This window comes from Parasteatoda tepidariorum, chromosome 4 (genome assembly GCF_982258835.1).
Source record: "Parasteatoda tepidariorum strain Cologne lab strain chromosome 4, Ptep-v5.0, whole genome shotgun sequence".
NCBI lineage: Eukaryota > Metazoa > Arthropoda > Arachnida > Araneae > Theridiidae > Parasteatoda > Parasteatoda tepidariorum.
Genome location: NC_141758.1, coordinates 105376845 through 105401724, shown reverse-complemented (window position 1 = coordinate 105401724; position 24880 = coordinate 105376845). Strand labels below are relative to the sequence as shown.

Below are 24880 nucleotides of genomic sequence, written 5' to 3'. Positions count from 1 at the left end.
TTTACAATTTTTAAACGGTCTGTGACTGGAGCGAGCCGTAACCTCCGAGAAAGGGTTAGGAGCGAGCAGGGGGCGGTACCCCCTTGTTAATTAAGCGGTATTGTAAAGAACTACTTGAGAATTTTGTCTAGAGAAAGCGCTGTTAAATTGTGTTTTTGATTTGTTCCATTTATATATTCTTAAGTGATGCTGTGATACATCTTTCTTTGTTTTGTATGCATTTTTTTAATTGTCTTTTTTCATCTTTATCGATACAGCGCAAAAAAATTAACTCTTTGCGGGCAAAAATTTAAAAAATATATACATATCTGCAAGAAAAGCTAAGAGAATTGTAGTCAGATTAAGCGCATTCATACCGATTAGCTTTATCTTTACATTTTCAAAATGAGAGCTTGATGAGAAACAATGAAGTTTAAGAGAGAAAAAGTAATAAAAAACTAATGAATCATATTATTTTATTTTAATTTTATAACCGTCGTTGAACAGCCGACCTAATTTTTGGATTTACGACTACTAACGTTCAACTCCGTAGCCTTATAATTTTGAACCCAATCCAGAAGACAAGGGATCTCCCGGATCTAGTATTGGGAGAATTTTGCCTTCGCGGAGGACTTTTTGATGGAACTATCCCGCATTTGCGTCACATGGAGAGGAAGACCACGAAAATCTCCCACGGTTAGCTTGACAGCAAGATGACTCTAACCCATAATCCGTCTACCACTGAGGATATTTCGCATCAGCACTGTGGTCGGTGCAAACCGGATGCGGAATTCGTATCGACCAGGCATCGCCGGGATCGAACCCGGTTCACCTCATTGGAAGGCAAACGCTCTATCCCCTGAGTCACCGCGGCTCTAGTGAATCATATTATTATCGAAAATAAGATAGATAGTTTTTTCCCCACCGTTCCTGAAAAGTATAGTACGCATACACACACACACAAAAAGAAAAAAAAGAAGAAGAAAACGGACTGCCCCACTGAATAATTTTTGATCTAATGATCGGATCTTCACGTTCTAAGCCTCAATCTGAAAAGTTTGAAATTGGGACCTCAAACATATAAATTAATCAGTATAGACGATATTTTGGCCTTTTTTGGAAAAATGATTTGGAAAAAAAAATTTGAATTGTCTGAATTTTTTTTTAGTATGTCTGACAATGAACTGTACTAAACTTTAACAAGTTCTACGGAGCATTAAAAATTATTTATACCTGCAGTTTTATTGATCTTTTTGTTGGCTTCGCATTTCTAGTGTTTCTATAATTCAGCTTTACCACTTGGATAATAATAAACTTATGATTTTTTTTTTAAATGGCGGGCACTTGGGGGTTGTCCCATTGGCCACGAAATGCCGGAACTACTACTCTCTTGTCGTTACCCAGTGGGCACATGTGGCGAAGTCACGGCGGTGGAGCAGCGTCGCCCACGTCACACAACCACAAACCCGTTTATAGGGTGGGTCACATTCACACAATCACACACAAAGGAGAAAGGACATAGAACACAGAGAGAAAGAAATTTCCATGCCCCGAGCAGGATTCGAAACCCGCGACCAGCGGCTCCGCAGTCAGGCACGCTAACCACTCAGCCACCAGGTCAACTAAACTTATGATATAATAGTAAACATAAATGAGTCCATCACTTTTTCGATGAATGTATGATTTACAAAATAGCTCTGAACTTTTTCATGTAAAATAGTGACCTTGCGTGTATTATAAAATTTTACATTGATAGAATGATATTGATGTACACTAAAATTCTTATCTAATCTAATGAATATAAAAAACATGTTTGTACATTTTTAAATACCCTAATTACACATTTTAGCTGTAAGTACTCTCGGTATTAATAAAAATAAGTATCAACTAAGATATATTGAGGAAAAATTTAGAATCCTAAATATTTTTCCTTGCTAAATTTTAGATGGTTTCGTTTATTTTTTCGACAGATATGATAAAAGTTATAAAAGAAAAAAACTTGTTTCCAAATATTAATAAAATGTTTTCGAGTCTATCTGAGCTATAAGTTAATTTTTATTTTCAATGCCATTCTGTAATAATGTTAGCACAATGACGTCATATTGCTCTAAAATTGTTGAATTAATAATTTGATCTTGTATATGCTGGTATAATAATACTGATTCTTGAAAAAACAAAGCAAGATGATGAAGTTTCTGAAAAAACTGTGAGTTTTATAATATTTATTTAGATTTTTCAGTGATAATTAAGGTAATTACGATTATAATATATTTTAAAGTTGGTTACTTTAAAGTTGGTTTTTGAAATTAATATGCCTCATATTAAATACTAACGCAAAATACAGTCCTATTTCTTAAACAATTCTCGTTAAGAATAAATTAACCAAACATTATGAGTAGATTTTAAACAATCTTTGGACCAAAAATGCTAACTTCATATAAATAATATTCTTGTAAAAATGCAATATGAAACACATCTTTTTCATATAAATAATGTAATATGCAACTCAAAATATAATGTATGCACGCAATTGTATTACCCATTCTGGTACTAGTGTAGCTGTATTACTATTTGTGAAGAAATTCATTGCCACATTATGGCAAATTCTTTAAAAAAAATGAACAATGCTTTGTAAACTCTAATAAAAGAAATATTATCTTTTTGAAATTTATAAATGAATTACTCCATACGAATTATTTGCTAATATCGGAAAATTAAATTGTGTAGAAAAAAAGCAGTACATTTTATTTTCCGAATACTTTTAAAATTTTTTATCACGGTTAATCAAATCTCCTTTGTTAAGCCTAACTTCTTTTATAGTTCCGTACAAGAATATCAAATATAACATCTTTCATGTTTACAATTAATAGGAAGCAAGAAAATATTTCTTAATAACAACCAGCTTAAGTTATTTTTGTTTTAAAGAGTTCTTTCAAACATTTTAGTAAATATTTCGCGTGAATTTTTTTTCTTCACAGAAATAAAATACATCGCTTCACCTAACATAGTATTTTTTTCCCTGCATCCTTAAATCATGATGTCTTCATTAAAATTCATTTTCTTTAAGTACATAAATAAAAAATATTATTTGAAGTTATTATTAGATTTAAGATAGAAAAAAAAAATATGTTGCGATTGGAAATGTCACATAATAGTAAAACCTCAAAAGAACTTTGCATCTATGAACCGGTGAATGTCAATAATCACATAGTCGCTTTGGTGAATGTCCGAAATATTCGTTATATACGATTTGATATTATTTTATTCCTTGATATTACTATATTTATTCGATATTTTATTACCTGCTGAAGATAGATTAGGAGAAAAATCAGCGTTCGGTGTACCGGGTAAATGTATACCGGGCAGTGGCACTTAACTAGACCTAATTCGGACATTTACCAAAGCGTCTATGTGATTGTCAATATTCTGCGGTGAAAGTCAACAACCACCCATTTCTGCCATTTACAATAACATCTATAATTACTAAAAAGAACTACATTTTTTGTTGAAAAAAAAAAAGAGTATAAACAAGAATGATCATGTCTCAGTCTCAGCATCGAATAAAAGCATAGAATTGGTTAAGGTTTCTTTAGATTTTTATGCAATAGAAACATCATTATTCTAATATGCTCATTCAATATTTTTTTAAATCTGAAATCCACAGGCACCAAATATTGTATAGTAGCCGTTTTTTTTATCGTATACAAACCCTTTTAGTCTTTGGTATTTTTTGAAAATCTTAAAAGCGAAGGATCTTTCAAAAATCTTTCTTTTTTTGGAGCTAATTACAAGTTAGTAAAGAAGCATTTTGCAGCTTAACAGTCCCTTTTCACGCTTAGTGCACTTGTTGCACATGATCTTTTAAAATTATTTGGCTAATAAAATTTCTCTGCGAGAAAATATATGTGAAACGTAAATCCATGATTTTATTCTGAATTAAGAATTACGAATGATCTATGAATAAAAAGAAGAAAAAAAGAAGACTATTTCCTACTTTTTTTTAAGTTCCTTTACCGTGAAAAATAAAAATGCCATATCTTGAGCAAAAAACGCTTGAACCAAAGCTATAGTTTTAAATTAAACTTGCCATTTTGCAGTAAAGATTTATTTGGAATTTTGAATGCACAAATAATTTAAAGACTTTAGAAGGCAATTTGGGGAGATTTTTACATTTAAATAAAAAGTAACGTCATTGGGAAAATCGTGATATTCGTCGAATCAGAAAAAACGCAGGCTCGGCACGTGAAGTCGCTTACTGGTATGCAATTAAATCTGATTTAAATTTCACGGTTTGGCATAATCACATTACTTCTTTTGGAGTTGAAAGTACCAAATCATAAAAATAAATACAAAAATATCAATTTGTGAAAATTTTCATGGAACCAGATAATTTAAGGTTGGTGTAACTGGTGTAAATATCAAACTTACGTAAGGGAAAATAAAATATTTCCAAAAATCCGTAAGTTCAAAACTTTAACTACGAAATCAAAACATTTAACGATTCAAGAGTCTTTGCTCTACGAAAAACTGCGAATTTTGGTAGATTACAGATTTTGATGGATTCAGCGATAAAAAATGCAGCTTATTATTATTTAAAAATATCATTAAACTTCTATTGACTAAGTTGCATAGTTTAAATAAATATAATTTTTAATTTTGAAATAAGAAAATATTTCTCATTTCTTATGGAACTTGCATATGGAACTAAACCTTGACAATTAGACAACCATAATGCTTTTGCATCCACACATTTTTCACATATTTGAAAACGAAAAATCATAAAGGTACTCAATTCAATATTAAAATAATGTTCAAAATAATATTTTTAACGGGTAGACATCAGTATTTTTTAGCAGCTTTCTACTAATTTCTATGTAATGACGTCATGTTAAGGAAGCAATAAACAACTAAACTCTGTGTTCGATAAATTTCTTTGAAAATTTGAATAATCTCAAAAGATTTTCATATTGAAAAGAATTTTAATCCTTAATTTGAATCAGTCATGTTTAAGTGGATGAAGAAAGCTGTGTGAGTACTTATTAAAATTTTATTAAAATTTATAAATTTTATTTTAAAAGTTTCAGAAGATTTTTTGATATTTCTTGATTAATAAGGGCGCCAGCAAAAAGCCGTCAAAAACTGTAGACTTTCACTACGTAATTTATTTCATTGCATTTATTTTTAACGTCTAAAAATGAAATACAATAAAATTTAATTTAAAAAAACTAAATAAATCTACTAGTTTTTTTAATTAAATTTTTAAATTAAATTAATTTTTTTAAAATAAAACTAGTAAAAAGACTAGTTAGAAAAATTAGTGAATCTTAGCTGAATGAAAGGGTATATTAAAAGCTAATTAAAAATTATGTTAAATATTAAATAGAAAAATCTGTGCTGTTACGTTAAATCAAAATTATAATTTATTCGCTGTGATGCACATCGAAATTTTATTTTATTTAGTTTATAAGTTGTTTATTGTATTGTATTTGTTTAGATTTTTTTAATACATAAAATGCATCATGGTAAAAAGCATGTTTAATCGGACGTGGAAGGAAAATGAAGAAAAATTGAAAAAGTCCGACAATATGCGTATATTAAGTGCAAAGAAATCCTATGATTTCTATTTAATTATTAAAAAAAAGTTTTTAGGTTTTTATTTGAACATATCGGATTTTCCTATCGGATTTTACTGTAATTAAAGGTTTATGCATCTCACGCATTTTTTTGTTATTTAATTTTTATATTCTTTTATAATGCTTGATGAGTAGAGAAAATTTTTATGCAGAAACGTAACAACTTAATAATATTTAACTTAATAATTCATTTTTTTTTTAAAAATAAATTGAAATAATAAATAACTTACGCTTAGGAAGTATTGCCAACGACGTGTCTATGCTTCAAATATGTTAGTACCAAATAAGAAAAAGTAAAATGTTCATATCTGTGAAAGACGACTGCGAACCTGGTGTAAAAGCCATTATTATTTTTTTCTTATAGTATTTAAAAATTCCGTAAATGACAACGTTCTGATCATCCGCCATTTTGTCTTTGCATTTCCATATTCCATTTTATTTTATAATCGACGTTGAACAGCTGGCCCAATTTTTTGGGTTTACGACAACCAAAGTTCAACTCCGTAATTCCTTCAAACATTTTCAACTCCATCAACACCAAAGTTTAACTTGTAATTTTAAATCCAGTTAAGAAAACAAAGGAACTTCAGGATATTGAGAAATTTACTTTCGTGGAGGACTTTTTGGTGGGACAAAACCGCATTTGCTTTACATGAAGAGGAAAACCACGAAAATCTCCAACGAGTAGCCTGACTGCAATTGGACTCTAACACACTGTGAATGGTGAAAGCCGGATGCGGAATCCATATCGATCAGTCATCGCTGGGATTCGAACTCGGATCCCCTCATTGGAAGGCGAACGCATTATTTTTTAATATTTCTTCTTTCAGTATCCCATACAACCTATTGGTTTCTTCATGAGAGCCGAAAGTTATCTTCTTTAGAATTCCATGACTAAATAAACCACATGATGGCTATTTTTTCATATTTTCTGCAATGTTCCATCTGCGCATGTCCTACAGGAAGCTTATCAATGCATATGTCTTACATTGATTGTTTTGGACTTCTTTTTATGACTTGATGGCAAATGCAGCCTAAATATGTTTTATTAATTCATTTTGCAACTTTATTTATTTTAGAAAGTGTAGGAAATGGAGACCATTGATACACTGCAAATTTCTTTTTTAAGAATAGCTAATAAATAAATATTTTTCAATCTTTAAATTTGCATAATATGGGTATGGAATAATTTTACACTGATTTAGCTTGCTAACTTTCTTGGCACAGAACAAAAATGAAAGTAGCCGTAGTTTTTATTTTAAACAAAATTATAAAATGTTAAATATAATGATATCAAGGATCAAAATATTATAATAGCAAGCAGTGAAAAAGTTTTCATGGTATGTATCATGTATTTAACTGTTTCATGTATTGTAATACATTCTTAAAAGTATCATTTCCAATAATACCCTATATCAAAGTTATTTTTAATTTCTTTCGAATAACATATTTCTTGTAAACTAAATTTCTAATATAGTATTAGTGAATATAGTATAATAGAGTCGATATTTTTAGAAAATTAAAGATAATTTATAAGAAGAAAATAAAACTTTTTATGTAAATACTTAAATTAATTTTTATTTGTTCAAGAAAAAACCTTATTGTCAAACTTTTCTTGACACCAGTGATGTTCGATTTATTGTGGTACTAAGTACAACTGGAAATTTCTTAACTGGTGTTGTGGTTTCAGGTACCTATTAATACCTTATAAAAGGGCTTCCGTAAAAAGTTTCTGCATCTTTTTCTAAATGGATTAGTACCAACTTTTATTTTTTTTAAAAAGAAGTTTAGTGAAGAAAAAAAAATATTACTCTGTATAATTTTTTATAATGTATAATCTGTATAATTTCTACTTAGTGACAAACTTAATATTTCAATGAATTGATTTCATATATGCTATTTAATTTGCGCTAACTATGTGGACAAGAAAGTTACTCTCTCAGAATGCATTACAGCTGATACAATTTTCTGATAATTAATAGATGAACAGTAACAGTAAATTGAAAAATATTATATCAATAATCAAGCGAAGACAAAGTCGAAAGTCTGAGATTCTTATAGTTAACTTTTTTTCGCATTTCGTCACGTCTTGGGAACTTCCTTTTTTTTGTTTGAAATCCACTCTTTTTCATTTTTGAAAATTAAAAGTCCTTTTACTCAAAAACTCAGTGTGAAAGAAAATTTTAATAATTATTAAGGTACTATTTCAATTCAACTGCAACTTTTCATTTCCATGTGTTTTAAAACAACATATTGGATTATAAAATACTTTTCACCTTATCTAATCTAAAGAGACTTTTTTACGCCAAAAATCTATCTCTGAAAATTTAAATGAAATAAATAGCACATTTTAGTTGCCTTTTGTATGATTTATAGGTTTAACAACTAAGATTTAATGAGAAAGATAAAATTGTTGCCTTCAATATTAATTTCAGCTCGATTTAAATTGATTTTATATGTTTTTCTGATGAGAAAAGGAAAAAGAATTTTAATGAATTAAAATGTATTTTGAGCTCGTAGGTAAATTGTAATTCTATTTGAGCTATAAGCTAAGTTTTGTTCATGATGCTTTACATTCTTACTGATAGAGCTATGACGTCACCGTGTTCTAAAAATATTAATCAAGTCAATTGTTCTTGTTATAAGAACTTTTAATAATTTCGATCTTTTAAAAACAAATCGAGATGATGAACTATCTAAAGAAGCTGTAAGTTTTTTTTATATTTAATTTCATACTAATTATTGATGATTCAGGTTATATTAATGAATAAGATATATTTCCTTACTGTATAATTCATTTTGAAGTTAATTTGAAAAGTGCTAAATATTAACGCATAAATGAACTTTGTATAGTTTCATTTTTTTAAATTTTGAATTAGATATATATTAGCAGTCTTGAACTTTTGGTTTTTAAACTACGTTTGGAGCAAAAGTAATATTTTCTTTAAGCTTGTAGGCAAACTTTAAATTCTTGTACTAATATAGCTATAATAATATTTTCTACGGTGAAAGTTATGAATAAAGATAAACGTTAATAAAAACTGCGGTTACTTTGTGGCAAATTGCAAGATGCTTTGTTAACGCTTCTCTAAAAAAATTTATTATCTGTGTGAAACTGTAATATATCTAGTACACAGATATAGTTCCTTGTTAACTATATCAATAGGTTTTAAAGCAAAGATTGTTAATTTTGATTTATATGGCAGGTACCACTTTTGTTACAAGATTCGCAATAGTAATTAGTATAATTAGTAAACAAGAAACATATCAAATATCAACTCAAATCTACTCTTATTGTATCAACCTGATTAGGTTATTAGAAAAAAAAATTTATCATCTTTTAAGTAAATATTTCAAGTGAACATTTTTGTCATCCGATGTAATAGATCAAATCACTGAATCCAGTTTTTCGTTTTTGTATGCGTTTGCAAATCTCATTATCTGAATGAAATCGTATTTTCTCAATTAAGTCAATGACTGAAAATCTTATAATTTGATGTCGTTACTAGCTTCTCCTTTATTTTAGTATTGCTAAATTATATCAAAATAGCAAAAAGTCTCTAAAAAAAGCGAAATATTCTACAAATACTGCAAAAAAAATACCTGAAAAATTCACCGATACTTTAAAATGTGCTATTGATAGAGAAACATATTATAGAACACCTTATTTCTCATAATATAGAGTGGTATTAATTTTCATGCATCACGTTATAGATTTGTATTCATTTTAAAAGAGGTTTTAGAGGAGAAATTAATAGTCTTGTACATTGCATTCTCGGAGTTTTATAAATCATTACTTTTCTGAAAACATTCGTAACCATATTTGGCATACAAGTTAGTTTTTTTTCTTCAAGCCTAAATACCATATTTTTCTATTCTTAAAGATTATCAGAATGTCTCAGAAACTTAAATCGGCTTTTAGTGTTGAAACTACTTTTTTTCATACATAGTTCATTGAGGGATAAAATATTTCAATACCGCAGAAAGAATGAAAGAAAAAAAAATCTTTACACTTGTTGTACGTATCCAGTCCATTATTTTTTCTGTCGTAACAGCATCATTTTAGTTTTCAATTTGCCGGTCAGGTGGCCGAGCGGTTAGCGTGCCTGACTGCGAAGCCATTGGCTGCGGGTTCGAATCCCGCTCTTGGCATGGATGTTTCTCTCTCTCTTTGTGCTGTCCTCTGTTGTGTGTGTGTATGATGTGTGAATGTGGCCCACCCTATAAACGGGTTTGTGGCAGTGTGGCGTGGGCAATTTTGCTCGCCTCCGTGAATTTGGTTCACAGGTGCCCACTGGGTAACGCGAAATGAGCAACAATTCTGGCACAGTATAGGTAAAAGATTCAAATTCAATGCCTGCCATTGGAGAAAAAAAAAGTTTTCAATTTAGCATTTTCTAGAGATTATATCTCTGATCGAAGTCTTAATACAAAAATTATAACGTTAACGTTTATGACGTAATATAATATAGGTATAACGTTTCAATTATAGGTATAACGTTTTATTAACGTGTTAATAAAATTATAACGTTTGTGACGTAATTGTGTGTTTTATGCACAAAATCTTCGCATATTTGAAAACGAAGAATCGGAAAAGTACTCAATTCAATATTAAAATAATGATCAAAAAATAATTGAATATTTTTAATGGGTACGCATCATCATTTTATAGCAGTTTGATGCTAATTTTTATTTAATGACGTCATATTAGAGAAGCAATAAACAACTAAACTCTGTGTTCCATAAATTTCTTTGATGTGGAAATTTTGAATACTCTTGAAAGATTTTAATTTTGAGAGGAATTTTTCATCTTTATTTTGAAAGAATTCAATCATGTTCAAGTGGGTTAAAAAAGCTGCGTGAGTATAAATTAAAATTTTATTAAAATGTAATAATTTATTTTAAAGTTTCACAAGATTGTTTGGTTTTTAGAAGTTAAGAATCAAAATATGAAAAAAAAAATAGAAAATGTTCGACTGTATGTGTATATTATGTGTAAAGAAATCCTATGATTTCCATTCAATTCCTCAAAAAAGGAGTTTTTCAATTTTTATTTGAATAAACCTTACTATCGAATTTTATTGTAATTTCAGGTTTCAGCATCTTATGCATTTTTTTGATATTTAATTTTTATAATCTTTCTTAATGCTTGATGAGTAACGAAAATGCTTCGTAGAAATTCAATAACTTAATAATATTTTTTTTAAAAATAAGTTGATATAATAATTAATAATAATTTGGAAGTATTGCCGACTACGTGTCTAAGCCTAAAATATAATGGCACCAAATAAGAAAATGATATACGTCTTTCACAAATAACAAAACTTAAAATATTCATATTTATGAAAAATGAAGAGTAACCTACTTTAAAAGCCTTTTTTATTTCTCGCTTACAGTATTTAAAAATTTCGTAACAGATAATGTTCTGATATTCCGGCATTTTGTCTTTACATTTCCATAGTTTATTTTGTTTTATTTTATAACCGTCGTTGAACAACCATGCCAATTTCTTGGGTTTACGACTTCCAATGTTCGAATCCGCAGCCTTGTAATTTTTTAGCCAATCCGGAAGACAAGAAAACTACTGGAAGTGGGAGAAACATGCCTTCGTGGACAACTTTTTTGTTGGAAATAACCCTCATTTGCGTTACTCGGAAGGGAAATCACGAAAACTTCAAACGGTTAGAATGATGTCAGGGGGACTCTAACCCATAATCCGTCTACCACTGAGGATGAGACGTCGGCTTTGTGGTCTGTGCGAGTCGGGTGTGGAATTCATATCGACCAACCATTGCTGGGATTCGAATCTGGTTCATCTCATTGCAAAGCGAACGCTCGATCTCCTGAGCAACCACGACTCTACATTTCCATATATTTTATTTTATTTGATAACTGTCGTTGAACAGTCGACCCAAGTGTTTGGGTTTACGACTATTATGGCTAAACTCCGTAGCTTTGTAATTTTGAACCAAATCCAGAAGACAAGGAAACTCCTGAATCAAGTATTGGGATAAATTTGCCGTCTTGGAAGAATTTTCAATTGAACTAACCCGAATTTGCGTTACATGAACAAGAAAACCACGAAAACCACGAAAACATCCCACAGTTGGAATGATGTGAGGGGGACTCTAACCCATGATCTATCCTCCATTGAGAATATTTTCCTTCCGCACTGTGTTCGGTGCAAGCCGGAAGCGGAATTCGTATCAAATAGTTATCTTTTGGATTCGAATCCGGTTCAAATCATTGGAAAAAGACCGCTGTATCCTCTCAGTCATAACGGATCATATTTCCACACAGTTAATATTGCAGCTACTTTTAAAACCCAGGTATTTGTTTAAAAAATGAATCAAGTTTATAGTTCTTATATTGTTCCAATATATCGCTGTAAAGAATTTCGACTTATACACCTTACAAGTACTGAAAGAAAATGAATTACAGAATTCACCCAGAATGCGAAAGTGATGAGTGATAGAAAATCATTGATTAAGAATTATTTTTTAATCTTTTTTCTCTCTTTCAGTATCTCCACACAATCCATTGTTTTCTTCATGACAGCCTAAAGTTATCATCTTTAGGATTCCATGACTAAATAAGCCATAGAAGGAATATTTTTGGATGTTTTCTCTTGGTGAAAATGTTCCATCTGTATATGTCTTCTTACATTGATGGTTTTGGACTTGTTTTTTTTTTATGACTCAAAGGCAAATGTAGTCTAAATATTATGATTTATTAATTGTGTTGCAACTTCATTTATTTTAAAAAGTGTAGAAAATGGAAGTCATTAGTACAATGTAAATTTCTTTTATTTAAATAAAATAATAAATAAATATCTTCCTGCCTTTTAATTTGCATAGTATGGGTATAGAGAAAAATTTTGCTCCGATTTAGCTTACTAACTTTCCAGGCGAAAAACAGCAATGATAGTAAACATAGTTTTATAAGCAAATTTATATAATGCTAAATATAATAATATCATCAATCAAAATATACATTTTTCATTATACGTATTTAACAAAATAGAATTATTAAATCTTAAATTATAAAATATAACCATTTCATTCTTAAAAGCATTATTTCCATTAATACCTTATTTCTAATTTATTTTTTTATTTCTTTCGAATAACAAATTTCTTGTGAAATAGATTTCTTAATAAGCGAATAAACAGAGTCGAAACATTAAGAAACTTAAAGAAAATTTATGAAAAGCACTATTTTTAAATAAATACTTAAATTAATTTTCATTTTTTGAGGAAAAAACAGTATTTATCCGCTTTAGAGGATCGCAAAACTTGCAAATGTTTTCTCGACTCCAGTGATGCTTGATTTATTGTGGTACTAGGTACTACTGGAAATTTCATAACTGGTGTTGTGGTATTTGGTACTTATTACTACACTAGAAAAGGGCTTTCGTAAAATGATTCACATATCTTCTCTGAAACTATACCAAGATTTAATTATTTTTTTGGGGTACAAAAATCAAAATATTACTCTGAATAACTTGTTTGATAATGATTGGATTTCCATGAACTAATTTAATCTATCCTATCTTTATTTTTTGTGGGTAATAGCATATTTAAATTTCTTTACTAAACTGAATTATATTTTTAAACTAAATAAATAATTAATTTAATTTAAATTTGAAATTTATTAAATAAGAACATTAATAGAATTCTTCTACATAAGTACAATACTATGTCTTTGATGATAAAATATTATGTCTTTGATGATAATATACTATGACTTTGTGCTAGAACATTGCGTTCATTGGCGAGCGAGCGCAGCGAGCCATGGTTCACGGCGTGAACCACATAGGATTGCATAGCATTTCTCGGGGGTTGGCGAGCGTTAGCGAGCAGGGGGTGGAGTCTCCTAGTTTATTTTATGTTTCTAGAGAAAATTCTGCGTTTGTTAAAATAGTTAAATTACGTTCCCCCCTGAAATAATTTGTAATTGTATCGAATTGTTTAATCGTGTTTGAATTTTTTGTAATTCTTATCATTGTGCATTCTTATCCCATAATATGTAATAGTGTAAATCATAATACAATTTGCTTGCTTTTTTTATTAATGTTTCGTTTACATTAGTTCTAAAGTATTTTGTATGAAACAGTTGCCTTAATGCCTCACGATATCTCTATAAATGAAAGAAATATGAGTGAAATCAGAAAAAAGTGCAAATTAGTTTGCAAGACTATTACACGAAAAAAATTTTTATTCAATTTAATGAAATTTATTTTGCACATATTTATTTATACATCTTAAAAGATTCTCACATGTGCTTTTTGCATCATTATTAAGTTTGAACCAACTGAAATATAATGAGGGAAGTAATATATTATCTTAAATATTTATCCTTGCTGGATTTTAGATATTTAATTTTCTATTTCTAACGGGCACAAAAGAGCTATAAATGATTAAAAGGTGTATCAAACTCTTATGACAAGCTTTTGATTCCAGGCGAGCTGTAAGCTCGTATTTTTTATTTCCAATGCTATTCGTAATAATGTTAGCCCTATGACGTCATCGTGTTCTATAGATATTAAATTAGTTATTTGCTCTTGTTATAAGTGTTGTTATGCTACTGAATATTTAAAATCATATCGAGGATAAATTTTCTAAAAAAATTGGAAATTTTGAAATAATATTTTTGATTTTTAATTCATAATTAAGATTGAGTTGAATAAGATTAATTTCCTAGTTCTTTTTTAAAATTATTATGTATCCCGTTGAATAATGCATAAATTAGCTTTGAACAGCTCCCTAAACTATCAAATATTAGGAACTGATTTTCAATAATCCTTTTGAACAAAACTGTAGGATTAATATTTAATAATAATACATGACAAATGATCATAATTATACTATTAATTCATTTATTCTTTGTGCAGATGTACAAATAATTTCTATGACTGAAATTCGGAATTTAGTACTAATGCACGATGCTTTTAAAAACAGTTAGACGAAAAATTCAATCTATGTTTTAAATTTGCAAACATGAAAACTCCATATTAATTGCATTCAAATTTTCGATAGAATGGGAAATTTAAATCGTGTCCCTGAAAAAGGAATACATTTCATTTTCTGAGTATTCAGAAGATTTTATACGCCAATTTGAGTTTTGTTAATTTGGACTTGTTTTATAGTTCCTTACAAGATTACTAATTATGTTAATTTCATGTTTAGAATAGAATTAGTAGAAAATAAATAAAAAATATTTCACAATATTGAATTGCTTAAGTTATTTCAAATTTTCATAAAATTTCCTGTTATTATTTCACGTGAAAGTTTTTTCGTAGCGTAATTAAATTCATCGCTTCCTCAAAACTAGCAATTTTTTTTAATGCGATAGTGAATATTGATGGGTTTCTTTCTCTATAACATAAATGAATAAAATTATTTCTGTTGATATTTTTTTATTCAATTTTATTTTGAAATAAACTAAGTTCAGTAAGTGGAATGGCCACACAATAGTGTCACTTCGAAAGTATAATCAAGTACTCATACTGTCTTTTATCATAATTTTTTAAAACATAGTTTTTGAAATGTTTGCTTCCCAGGAAATAGAGAAAAAAGTAATTTAGAACTCTAATCTTTGTAATGTTCTGTGATTTGGTAAGATGACGATACTAGTAATTATAAGAGTGTCGACGGTCTGTCATTTTTATTTGCCAAACTGTCACATTTTCAGTGCTTTTAAAGTTATCTAAAACAATAAGTGCTTTTTTTTAAATTTTTTTTTGGGGGGGGGTATAGTTTTCATAAATCTAAATAATATAAAATCAATAGTAATTGAAGCAAAAACTCAATTATGCACTAAAATGAAAATTTATTCAGAGAATGTTTCGAATTTCTTATGTCTCGAATAAACCTGAAATTGTCATGAACAATAGCAACATACTCAGTGTTGATTGATCCTTATTTTAATTAAGTAATCTTTATTTCGATTTGAAGATTTGTAAAAATAATTTTCAAAACTGCAAACTTAAATTCCACGGAAAGGATAATATATGATAAAAATTGGATTTTTTTTTCTCTTTGTGAATTTTTTTGTATATTCCTTTCATATTACGCCTATGCAAATGTTTATTGTTGATTTATTCATTCTTCTCTACATACGGAGAATTGGATTTAATTTATTGGCGAACAGCAAAAATCATTAGCTGTACTTTATTTTAAAAGGAAAACATAAAGCGATTTCTAAGTTTACCTGATATGAGAAGGTCCGTAATCTATGAAACACTTTTAATGGAGAATGTTTAAAGAGAACTAATAATTGAACAGTGCCTAATTTTATTTTGAATTTGTACTTGGTCTGTTAAAGGCTCGATACATTCCTTTAAAAATTTTGAACTATAATGTTAAACTGAATGAGTTCCTCTTCTTTCTTTTCAGGCGACGGGCCTTTGGAGGCAAGAGAAAAGGAGATGCTGTAGAACTGAAGAAGGAAAAGATTCCACTTCTTCATGTGACTCAAGAGGAAGAGGAGGACTTCTTTCGTTGGAAAGTTCCTTTTCAGGAATGCAATTTGGTGAATTGTCAGCCTGATGTTCAGAAGGTGGTGAAGTTGTGTGAAGAGAAAGATTTGTTTGTTACCACCGCCAGTAAAGATGAAGTAACGGATCAGTCGACTAAAGTGGACTTAGTTTTCACCGATGTTGAATTGACACCATCTCTTCATCGTGCCTGGCTGGATGTCAACTACATCTTAAGAGAGGTAAGTCCAAAAATGTGAAAAAATAAGTGATTCAAAATAGAAGAATGTTTTAAGATAGTTCCTTACGATCTAAAATCTTATTAAAAAGAGCTCAACAGAAACGCTGACAGTGTCTGAAAGCAGATCAACTTACGCCAATTTTTCGTATATAATTCATATTTTTGCCAAGAAACGTTGAAAAGTATTTTCTCGAAAAATTTTGCAATCACAAAGTTTTCTTTGTCCATATTTCCTTTCCTTCAGAACTGGTAAAAAAACATCTTTCTCATTAACTTGAGTCTGCATTTCGACCCATGTCACATACTTGTCATTTTGACACAATTTAATAGTAAGTAAGAATATAATTATCTCGATTTTCTCATGGTTTATCATGTCTCAAGGAAGAAAATTGCACAAATATTAGGATATCAATACTCAGTTTTCATATTCCACCAATGGCTCTCTCTTATATGTATCATAAATCGAAATAATATTGACAGCTATTTCCATAATATTCTCGTATTATAGTTTCTAGGTTAGATATGCTGCTGACTCCTTTTAAAACCTGATTATCTTCACTGAAATAAACTATTACTTAATGAACACAATTCTCTCCCATTAACAAAAGTCCAGATTTTTCACAAAGCAGCTGAAGTCCAATGAGAAACTGACTTTTACGCAAGAAACGCTTTGACTATACACTTTAACTTTATACGTTGACTTCCACGGGCGAATGTTGACAATCACATAGTCGCTTTGGTAAATTTCTGAAATATATACTATGTCTAGTTAAGTGGTCTAGTTTATACAAGGGAAATTCTTTTAAAAAGCCCTTACTCAAGTGCCACTCTTTCCCTCACACACCCAAGGGACAGTTCTCTTTCATCGAGTGTTTCCTCAAGTATCAAGCATTTTAATCAAGTATTAACTGCCCGGTATACATTTGCAAGGTAGACCCTACATCAATGTTTTTTAAGGCCATGTGCCACTGTCCAGTATGCATTTAACCGGTTCTCCGAAAACTCACGTTTCTCTTAATCCATCCTCAGCAGATCTTAAAATATCAAATAAATGCAATAATACCAAAGAATAAATTAATATCAGAACGTATATGACAAATATTTCGGACATTCACAAACGCGACTATGGCATTGTTGACATTGACCTGTAAAATTCGACATTTACTTAATTTCGGTCATTCACAGTAGCGTACATATATTTGTTAAACTGTAATGCATCTAATTTATTTACTTAAAATGTTTCTATTTACAGTACGACATCGAAAGAAGTCTCACTGTTCCCTTGATGACGAAACCTATTCTGCCTAATTTTGCGGGAAAATTTGATGTCACTGTTGTGCGATGCAATAGCTGTACTTATTGGTGACCGGTGAGTGGATTGCTTACAATTTATCATGCGTAGTAGCACTGTTCACTATATTTTACTTCAAAAATCTCCCTCACATTGCTAGGTATATGATATAGTATTATCAGACAAAACATTTCATCTCTTCAAATTTCAAAATCAAATTATTCAATTATCTATTTGGCAATTTAAATTTTATTTAATTACTTTAAACAGGCAAGTGATTTAATAATCCCATTATGATTTCCTTTACTAAAAAATAATATTGAAAAGGTTTGCCTTAAAAAAAATAAAGGATCTACCATGATTTTTGCAGCTTGCTACAAATATGGAAATATAACATAGTAGTAATTATTTACATAATGAAATATAAAACAAATCTATTACAATAAATAAATCTTTAAATCTTAATTAAATTTTAAGAATGTCAAGCAAAATTAACTAATTTCTAAATTTATAAAAATCAATTTCTGAGAAAACATATATAGAAGAAACAATTTCCTGAACAATTACAGAGCTTTTTTTCTTTCTCTTAACGTGATTGTAAACATACGCAGTTTTTTTTAAAAAAAGATAGCTCCAAAAACTCCTTAACCTTGTTAATTCTTTAAAGTATATATTAATTTTTAACTACTTTCAAAAATTGTTCAATAAACTCAAGTGTTCGGATTAAAACGTAACACTTTTTCAATTATTAAATGTGAATAATTTTTTTAATGTCCAATTTTGTCTGATTTTCTGCAACTATTTGTACTTTTGCATTCCCGCATTTATAATTTTTCCAATTTTTTCTATCAAAATGCAAGATTTATTGTTAAGATTTTTAATACTTTTTTCCTAAGTGTTTTTAAAATTTTTTAGTGGTACTGAAATATTAAGTTTTTAATACGACGCCCATTATTTTAAAACTCAATGAAAGTATCGATTTCTTTATATTAAACAAAAACTGAAATTGAATAGAATAAATTTCTTTATTTTATTTACTTTTCCATGAAAATAAAATTTAATGAATACTTATAAGAAAAAAATGCTCAATTCATATTCAAAAATATTTAACTATTTTACTCACGAAACACTTTTTCTGTTCACAAAGTATTCTAAAATAACATTTGAACATTCATCTGAATATCAAAACGAGATGGGAACTGTAAAATATTTTTGTATTGTCATTTATAATGAAAAATTCAGAAATTGTATTTTTTTTTTATTATTTAGACTAATATTTTTAACAGGATTCCTACGATCTGGAAAGAAATAGAAATGTTTCGCAAAATTATGGGAGAGACAGATGCTTTTAACATAAAAAAAAATTCTAAATTTTCAGAAAAAAACTTTTAAATTAGGAATCTGTTGCACTCTTAAAAAGAGCTTTTAATATAGAAAATCTTGGCTTAATCGCAGCAACGATTAATCAAGTGTGATTACTGCAACAATATTAAAATTACAGCTAAATTATTTTACACGGTGACCAATAAGTTCTCATACACATTCAAATTTTCATGACAGAAATACAAAATAAATCATTCACAATTTTTTTGCATTAAATTAAAGTAACAATCTTTACTATAAATGCTTTGAAATAACGCCGTCTTTTAGTTTATGAACTTAAGTTCGAAATCATCGCATGCGGCATTTCTTGCTATATCTTTTGAATTTGTACAAATTGGTGATTTTGTATTGGGAGTACAAATTAGTTCTGTTCCTTTTTTCCTGTGGTCAAATATGCATTCATTTCAGAACAAAATGAATGAACAGATTAATCAAAGTATTGTCCATCGCTGGTTACTACTTTTTCCACCTCTCAGGCATTTTTCAAATTTAATCTCGAAAGAATGTCTCGTCTTTTGAGGCGATCCAAAATAGGAGACAATTCTCGATTTCTGCGAAAGAAGTGAACCGGTGACCTGCCAAATCGTGCTGCATCCGTCGGAACAAAAAGTAATCAGAAAGAGCAATGTCTGTCGAATACGGTGGGTGCGGTAAAATATCCCACTTGAGCTTTTTCAAATACTTTTTTAATACTACTACATGAGGCCGACCGTTAAAATGCAGAAGAATAACTTTGTCATGTCTTTGCTCATTTCCGGCCGTTTTTCTCGTAATGCATTTCTGAAACGAATCAATTGTAGCCTATACCGATGACCCGTAGTGTAATCGCCAGGTTGTAGCAGCTCATAGTATACAACACCATTTTCGTTCATCATTCTTTCAACTTCGAAACCATTCCTTACATGATTTATGAGTTGGAGCATTGTCATCATAAGCGTCTACAAGCATTCGATGTGCTTCAGCTGCACTTTTCCTCCAATTAAAGCAGAAAAACAAAACTTCCCACAAAAGCTGCTTAGTTACCACAAAATTTGATATATTCAACAAAGTTAAAAAAAAAGGGTTTTTGAATGAAAGTCAATGCGATGTAAACTGAATATTAATGACAGATGTCTAACCTCTCTGAAACCACCGAAATCAGACGTCACTATGAAACATTCATAGCAGCCAGAGCCATCTTTTGAAAACGGACCGAACTAATTTGTACTCCCAATAATTATTAAGTTGAGAGAGAGTGTGTGACCAAACAATATAATCAAGCTGTTTTATACCGGGAAAGTTGGGAGACCATTCAGTTAGACAAAATGTCCTCCAAATGTTTGCTGTCCAACTCTTGAACAGCACGTGCGGTACGAAGAGCACCATCTTTTTTGAGGCAGAAATATTTCCCTTATACATAATCTTTAACTAAAACTTTTTTGAGAACCTCAGTTTTATATTATTGGGCATTGATTTTCAATCCCTTTTTAATGAAAACTAACGGAAGTTTGCATTTCTTTGAAATAGCCCCAAACCCTCAAAGCCATTGCAGACGAAACATTTTTATATCGCTGATCATAATGCTAGATTTCGGTATGAATAGAAACTGACCATATTCAATCATTTTGTGGGTTGAGAGCGTAAAACGTATACTTTCTCGTCTGAAAAGGCAAACTCGTTTTAAGGGTGCCAAGCAAGAGATTCTACCACCCTCTGCCTCTTTTTCTTCTCAGCTAACTCTGAAAATACGTGAATTTTGCTCTTTCGAAAAGTTTTGAAGCCGAGTTCTTTTCTCAGAATGTTTAACATTGATTCCCTCGAAATCTTGACCTCTCTGGCTAACTTTGTAGCAGATCTTTGTCCGTTTCGTCGTTTCTTTTCCCTGAACCTTTTTACAGTATCTTTTGTCCATTTTTTCGTATCTTTTCCCTGACCCTTTTTACAATATCTTTGGTCCATTTTATTTTATCCTTTCCCTGAACCTTTTTACAGTCTCTATCGTCCGTAAAGTCAATGGTCGGTTAGATTTTCTTCCCTCAGGGACTGAGGACATTTCATTATACCTTCAGGTAGTTCTGTAAATAAAAATCTCTATTCACCCCTCGGGGGTTTTCAAGTCCCTAAAATTTATCCAGCTGCTCTCCTTTGATGAATTTACCCATCAGTATTTCTCTAAATTTCTTCATTCTATCAAAGTGAAAAAATTATAAGTAGTAAAACATATTAGCTTGTAATCGCTTACACTAAATTGCCCGAAAATGATTGGCATTACAGCAATAATTATATAATTTTTTAGCGTCCTTCAAAACTGGTGTATGAGGACGTTTTGATCACGGTGTGCACTATGTCATAACGTGCACTAAAATTTTAAATTTTGTGCAAAGGTTTTTTTTTTAACTGAAAGTAAAATGAAAGCGTAAAAATAATCAAAAAGGTTTTCTAAAGATAATAAATTTCCGCACATTTCTGGAAATTTTATTGGTAGTTTTTACTTTTTCCTGGGTCGTAGGAATCCTGTTTTATTTACAGGTTCTGTGTAGAAGTAAGTCGCTACCCTAAAACGCAAAAGGGAATATTATTGTTATTGCAGATTCAATGGTAATATGGTATTTCTTTCTTATTTTGATGGTTAACCGTAGCTGATTGTGGTCGTTTTAATAAGTAAATATATTTAAAAAGCACAGAAACTTATTTATAGCTAATTTTATTCGAAAATAGTTAGCAATTCAATCCATTGATATCTGTTTTTTAATTAATATCGTGCAATTTCTACATTTTTACAGCATTTTAAAAGGAAATTTTTTTTGGAGGTGATACATAATTGCAATAAAGAATTCATGTCCAAAATTATTTCGTCCTTTGTAGTTATGAAATAAGCGTTTTTTATGTCGATTTCACATGATTAATAAACGTAACCGGTGACTAAATTAGCAACTTCATACTGAATTAATTATTTTTTTTAAATTAAGAAAAAGTAAAATGTTTTAATTGCTTATTTCTAGGAGACATATAATTCCTTATTTGTGAGGTGATAAATAATTCAGTTAGAGAATTCATGTCCAAAATTAATTGCTACAATTGTTATTTTAAATTAATCGTTTTTTTATGCCGACTTATTATGATGAAAAAATATTGCTTGTTACTAAATTAGCAATTTTGTGCTATATTAATTAATTTTTTAAATTGAGAAAAAGTGAAAAAATTTTATTGCTAATCTCAGTAGTTTGTGAAGCCAATAATCAGCTAGAATTTGTAATTGTTTTTGTAATATCATTTTCAACGAACCATTAAATTTTTTTTACTTTTAAATTATCAAATTTTCACATGGTTCCCACGTACTGGGAAATATAGAAACTTTCAACAAAATTATGGGATTTATTATTTTACTTGAAAATATTATTAAAAAAATAGCACACTTCTTAAAATTGAGTTTAAATTTGTAATGTCAGCACTTTAAACTGTAATATCTTCGACCACTTTATCGTGCAACAATCTTAAAAAGACTTTCAAGTTATATTTATGACATATTTTTTGTAAATATTAAAACATAGCAACTGACTAATCACGTTTAAGAATTATTAAAATGAAAGATAATACAACAATGTGATATTTATAACCCGAACTTGGTTTCAGCAAATATAGCTATACTTTTAAGATGATATAAGGTCAATATTATTTGTAATTATTAAAATGTTTTTAATTTAAAAAAGTTACAGGATACAGTTTTTAGGATGCTGTTTTAAATCCATCTAATAAACTAAATGTGCAAAAATATTTACATTTTTCTAAAAATTTAGATACAGGTTTTATATTTTATCTTGTTGTGGGAATCCAGTTTTAATTCCAGGTAATATGCGTCAGAAGTAAATATCTACTTTAATATAAGAACGTGCACAAGTTACAGGTACTTTTTTGTTACTACATTATAGTCTCTTGTACATTGTTACATTGTAGTTGATGTTTATCATAAAACTAATCCAATTTATTGTTAATTCTATTTAGCAAAAATACCTATTTAATATATTCATATTATATATCTTATTATAAAGTTAAATTTCTATACGTCAGAATTTTAACACTAATTTTAAATTAAACATTTCTATTTGCGGGACTGAAAAATATTTAAATGAATAAAATTTGTAGACAGTATTACATCACATATGGTCTCTGTAATGCTTAGATCGTTATTAAAAGTTTAATAATTCTTTTTTTCACTTTGTGAACTTTAAATGTTTTCGATAAAATCACTGTGCAAACATCAGATTGTTTATTACGATTAAGCTTAAAATGACTAAAACTATTTTATTTTTGTTACTTGCAGAAATCTTTTTACTTAATTTTAGAGGTAATTTATAGTAAAGATAATTTTGAGATATTTTTTTATTTATACGCTAAATATTCGAAAAAACTGCAAATAACAACTTATTACTTATTTCTTATTCTTAAAAAGCAAAATCTATATGATTTTTTAAATTTTATGTGTTATGAAACCGAGGCAAAATATGTTCGTTACTCTAATGGGCATAACTGTAATAGTTATCATCACGTAATTCTACATATCAACTGTTAGCTATGAAAAAAAAGTTATAACAACTACTTAGTCTGAAGTAAATGAAAACAATTGCATAAATAACAATAAATTAATGTAACTAACTAAATCGATATATTAAAGAAACACATGAAAGTAAAATCATCAATAATTTTAAATAAAAAATAATAATATATAATAATAAATAATAATCAATAAATACTAATATTAAATTAATAAAAATTTATGAACAAAGACCGAGCTACTGTCAGTTGTTTTTTAGATTTTGTATGCATTTCTGTGTTCCAAGAGCGATGCTCTATGAAAGAACTCTTACAAAAGATGTTATTTAATTTAATGGGAATCTCTTATAATATTTATCAGCAAATGCTACCAAAAGTAATGCAATATATCAACAATTAAGCACTTAAAAATAAATAAAAATTATTAATTACTCTAAAGTAAATATTTGAAATTTTATAAATTAAACTAAACTAATGAAATTAAAAAAATTAAAGAAGCACATTAAACTAAAAAAATAATAAATAAAAGTCAAAATAATAAATAAACATGAACAATAAATAATTAACAAAAAATAAAGGAAAATATAACAGTAAAGTCCAAGATACAGTAAGATGCCTTTAAAATTTTATTAAATGTATCAAACATCCGAGAACATGAGCAAAAATCGACTAAAATTCAGTCAACTATTGATTAATTTCTGCAGAATTGTTTAATAAGCAACACTCTTAGTAAACTAACTAGTTCTATATACAGGGTATCTGCTACATTTTAGACTTTCAAATTCATGACTTTCCATGACTAATTGCTCATAATAACTTTTCATGCCTTAACGAAATTGCTATTTTCTCCCGACAAAAACAGAACAATAAATTTAAAAAGCATTGTAATAACATTAATTGAAATGATAGGTATAACCTAAACTGCTATATTCTGCATCTTCAAATTCATTGATTTTTAATTTAAATGCAGAGTGAAGAAAGAGTTGAACCAATAAAATATCTGAAAAAAAAATACAAAAGCAAAAAAAAATTTCTGCAGAATTATATTCTAAATATACTCTTCTTGTTCTTCGGAAGAGAAAGAAAAACTCGGGATTTTTCAGTTCTCATTTCGGAAGAGTTAGAATTTTAAATTGATAAAATAAAAAAAATAAATATCAAAAATTTTGAAATCTCAGAAGTTTAAACGATAATTCGCTCGAGAAATGATGTTTTTTCTTTCATTTTTTCAAAAAAACACCATAATTTTTAAAGAATATGATAAAAACATTTAATATTTTAATAAAATATGAGTGTGAGTGGTGATTTTGTTAGAAATTCAGATATTCGGAGCGCATAGAAATCACGGG

At 29.0% G+C, this 24880-nt stretch overlaps 1 protein-coding gene across 1 annotated transcript; it reads left to right on the top strand.

The window, feature by feature from the left end:
- The first annotated feature begins 8203 nt into the window (after nucleotides 1-8203).
- LOC122271399 (uncharacterized) lies at nucleotides 8204-17693 on the top strand. The gene is made up of 3 exons (XM_043052441.3): nucleotides 8204-8319; nucleotides 16007-16328; nucleotides 17580-17693. The coding sequence occupies exons 1-3, from the start codon at nucleotides 8297-8299 to the stop codon at nucleotides 17691-17693; spliced, it is 459 nt and encodes a 152-aa protein (XP_042908375.2). The 5' UTR covers nucleotides 8204-8296.
- Nucleotides 17694-24880: the final 7187 nt, after the last annotated feature.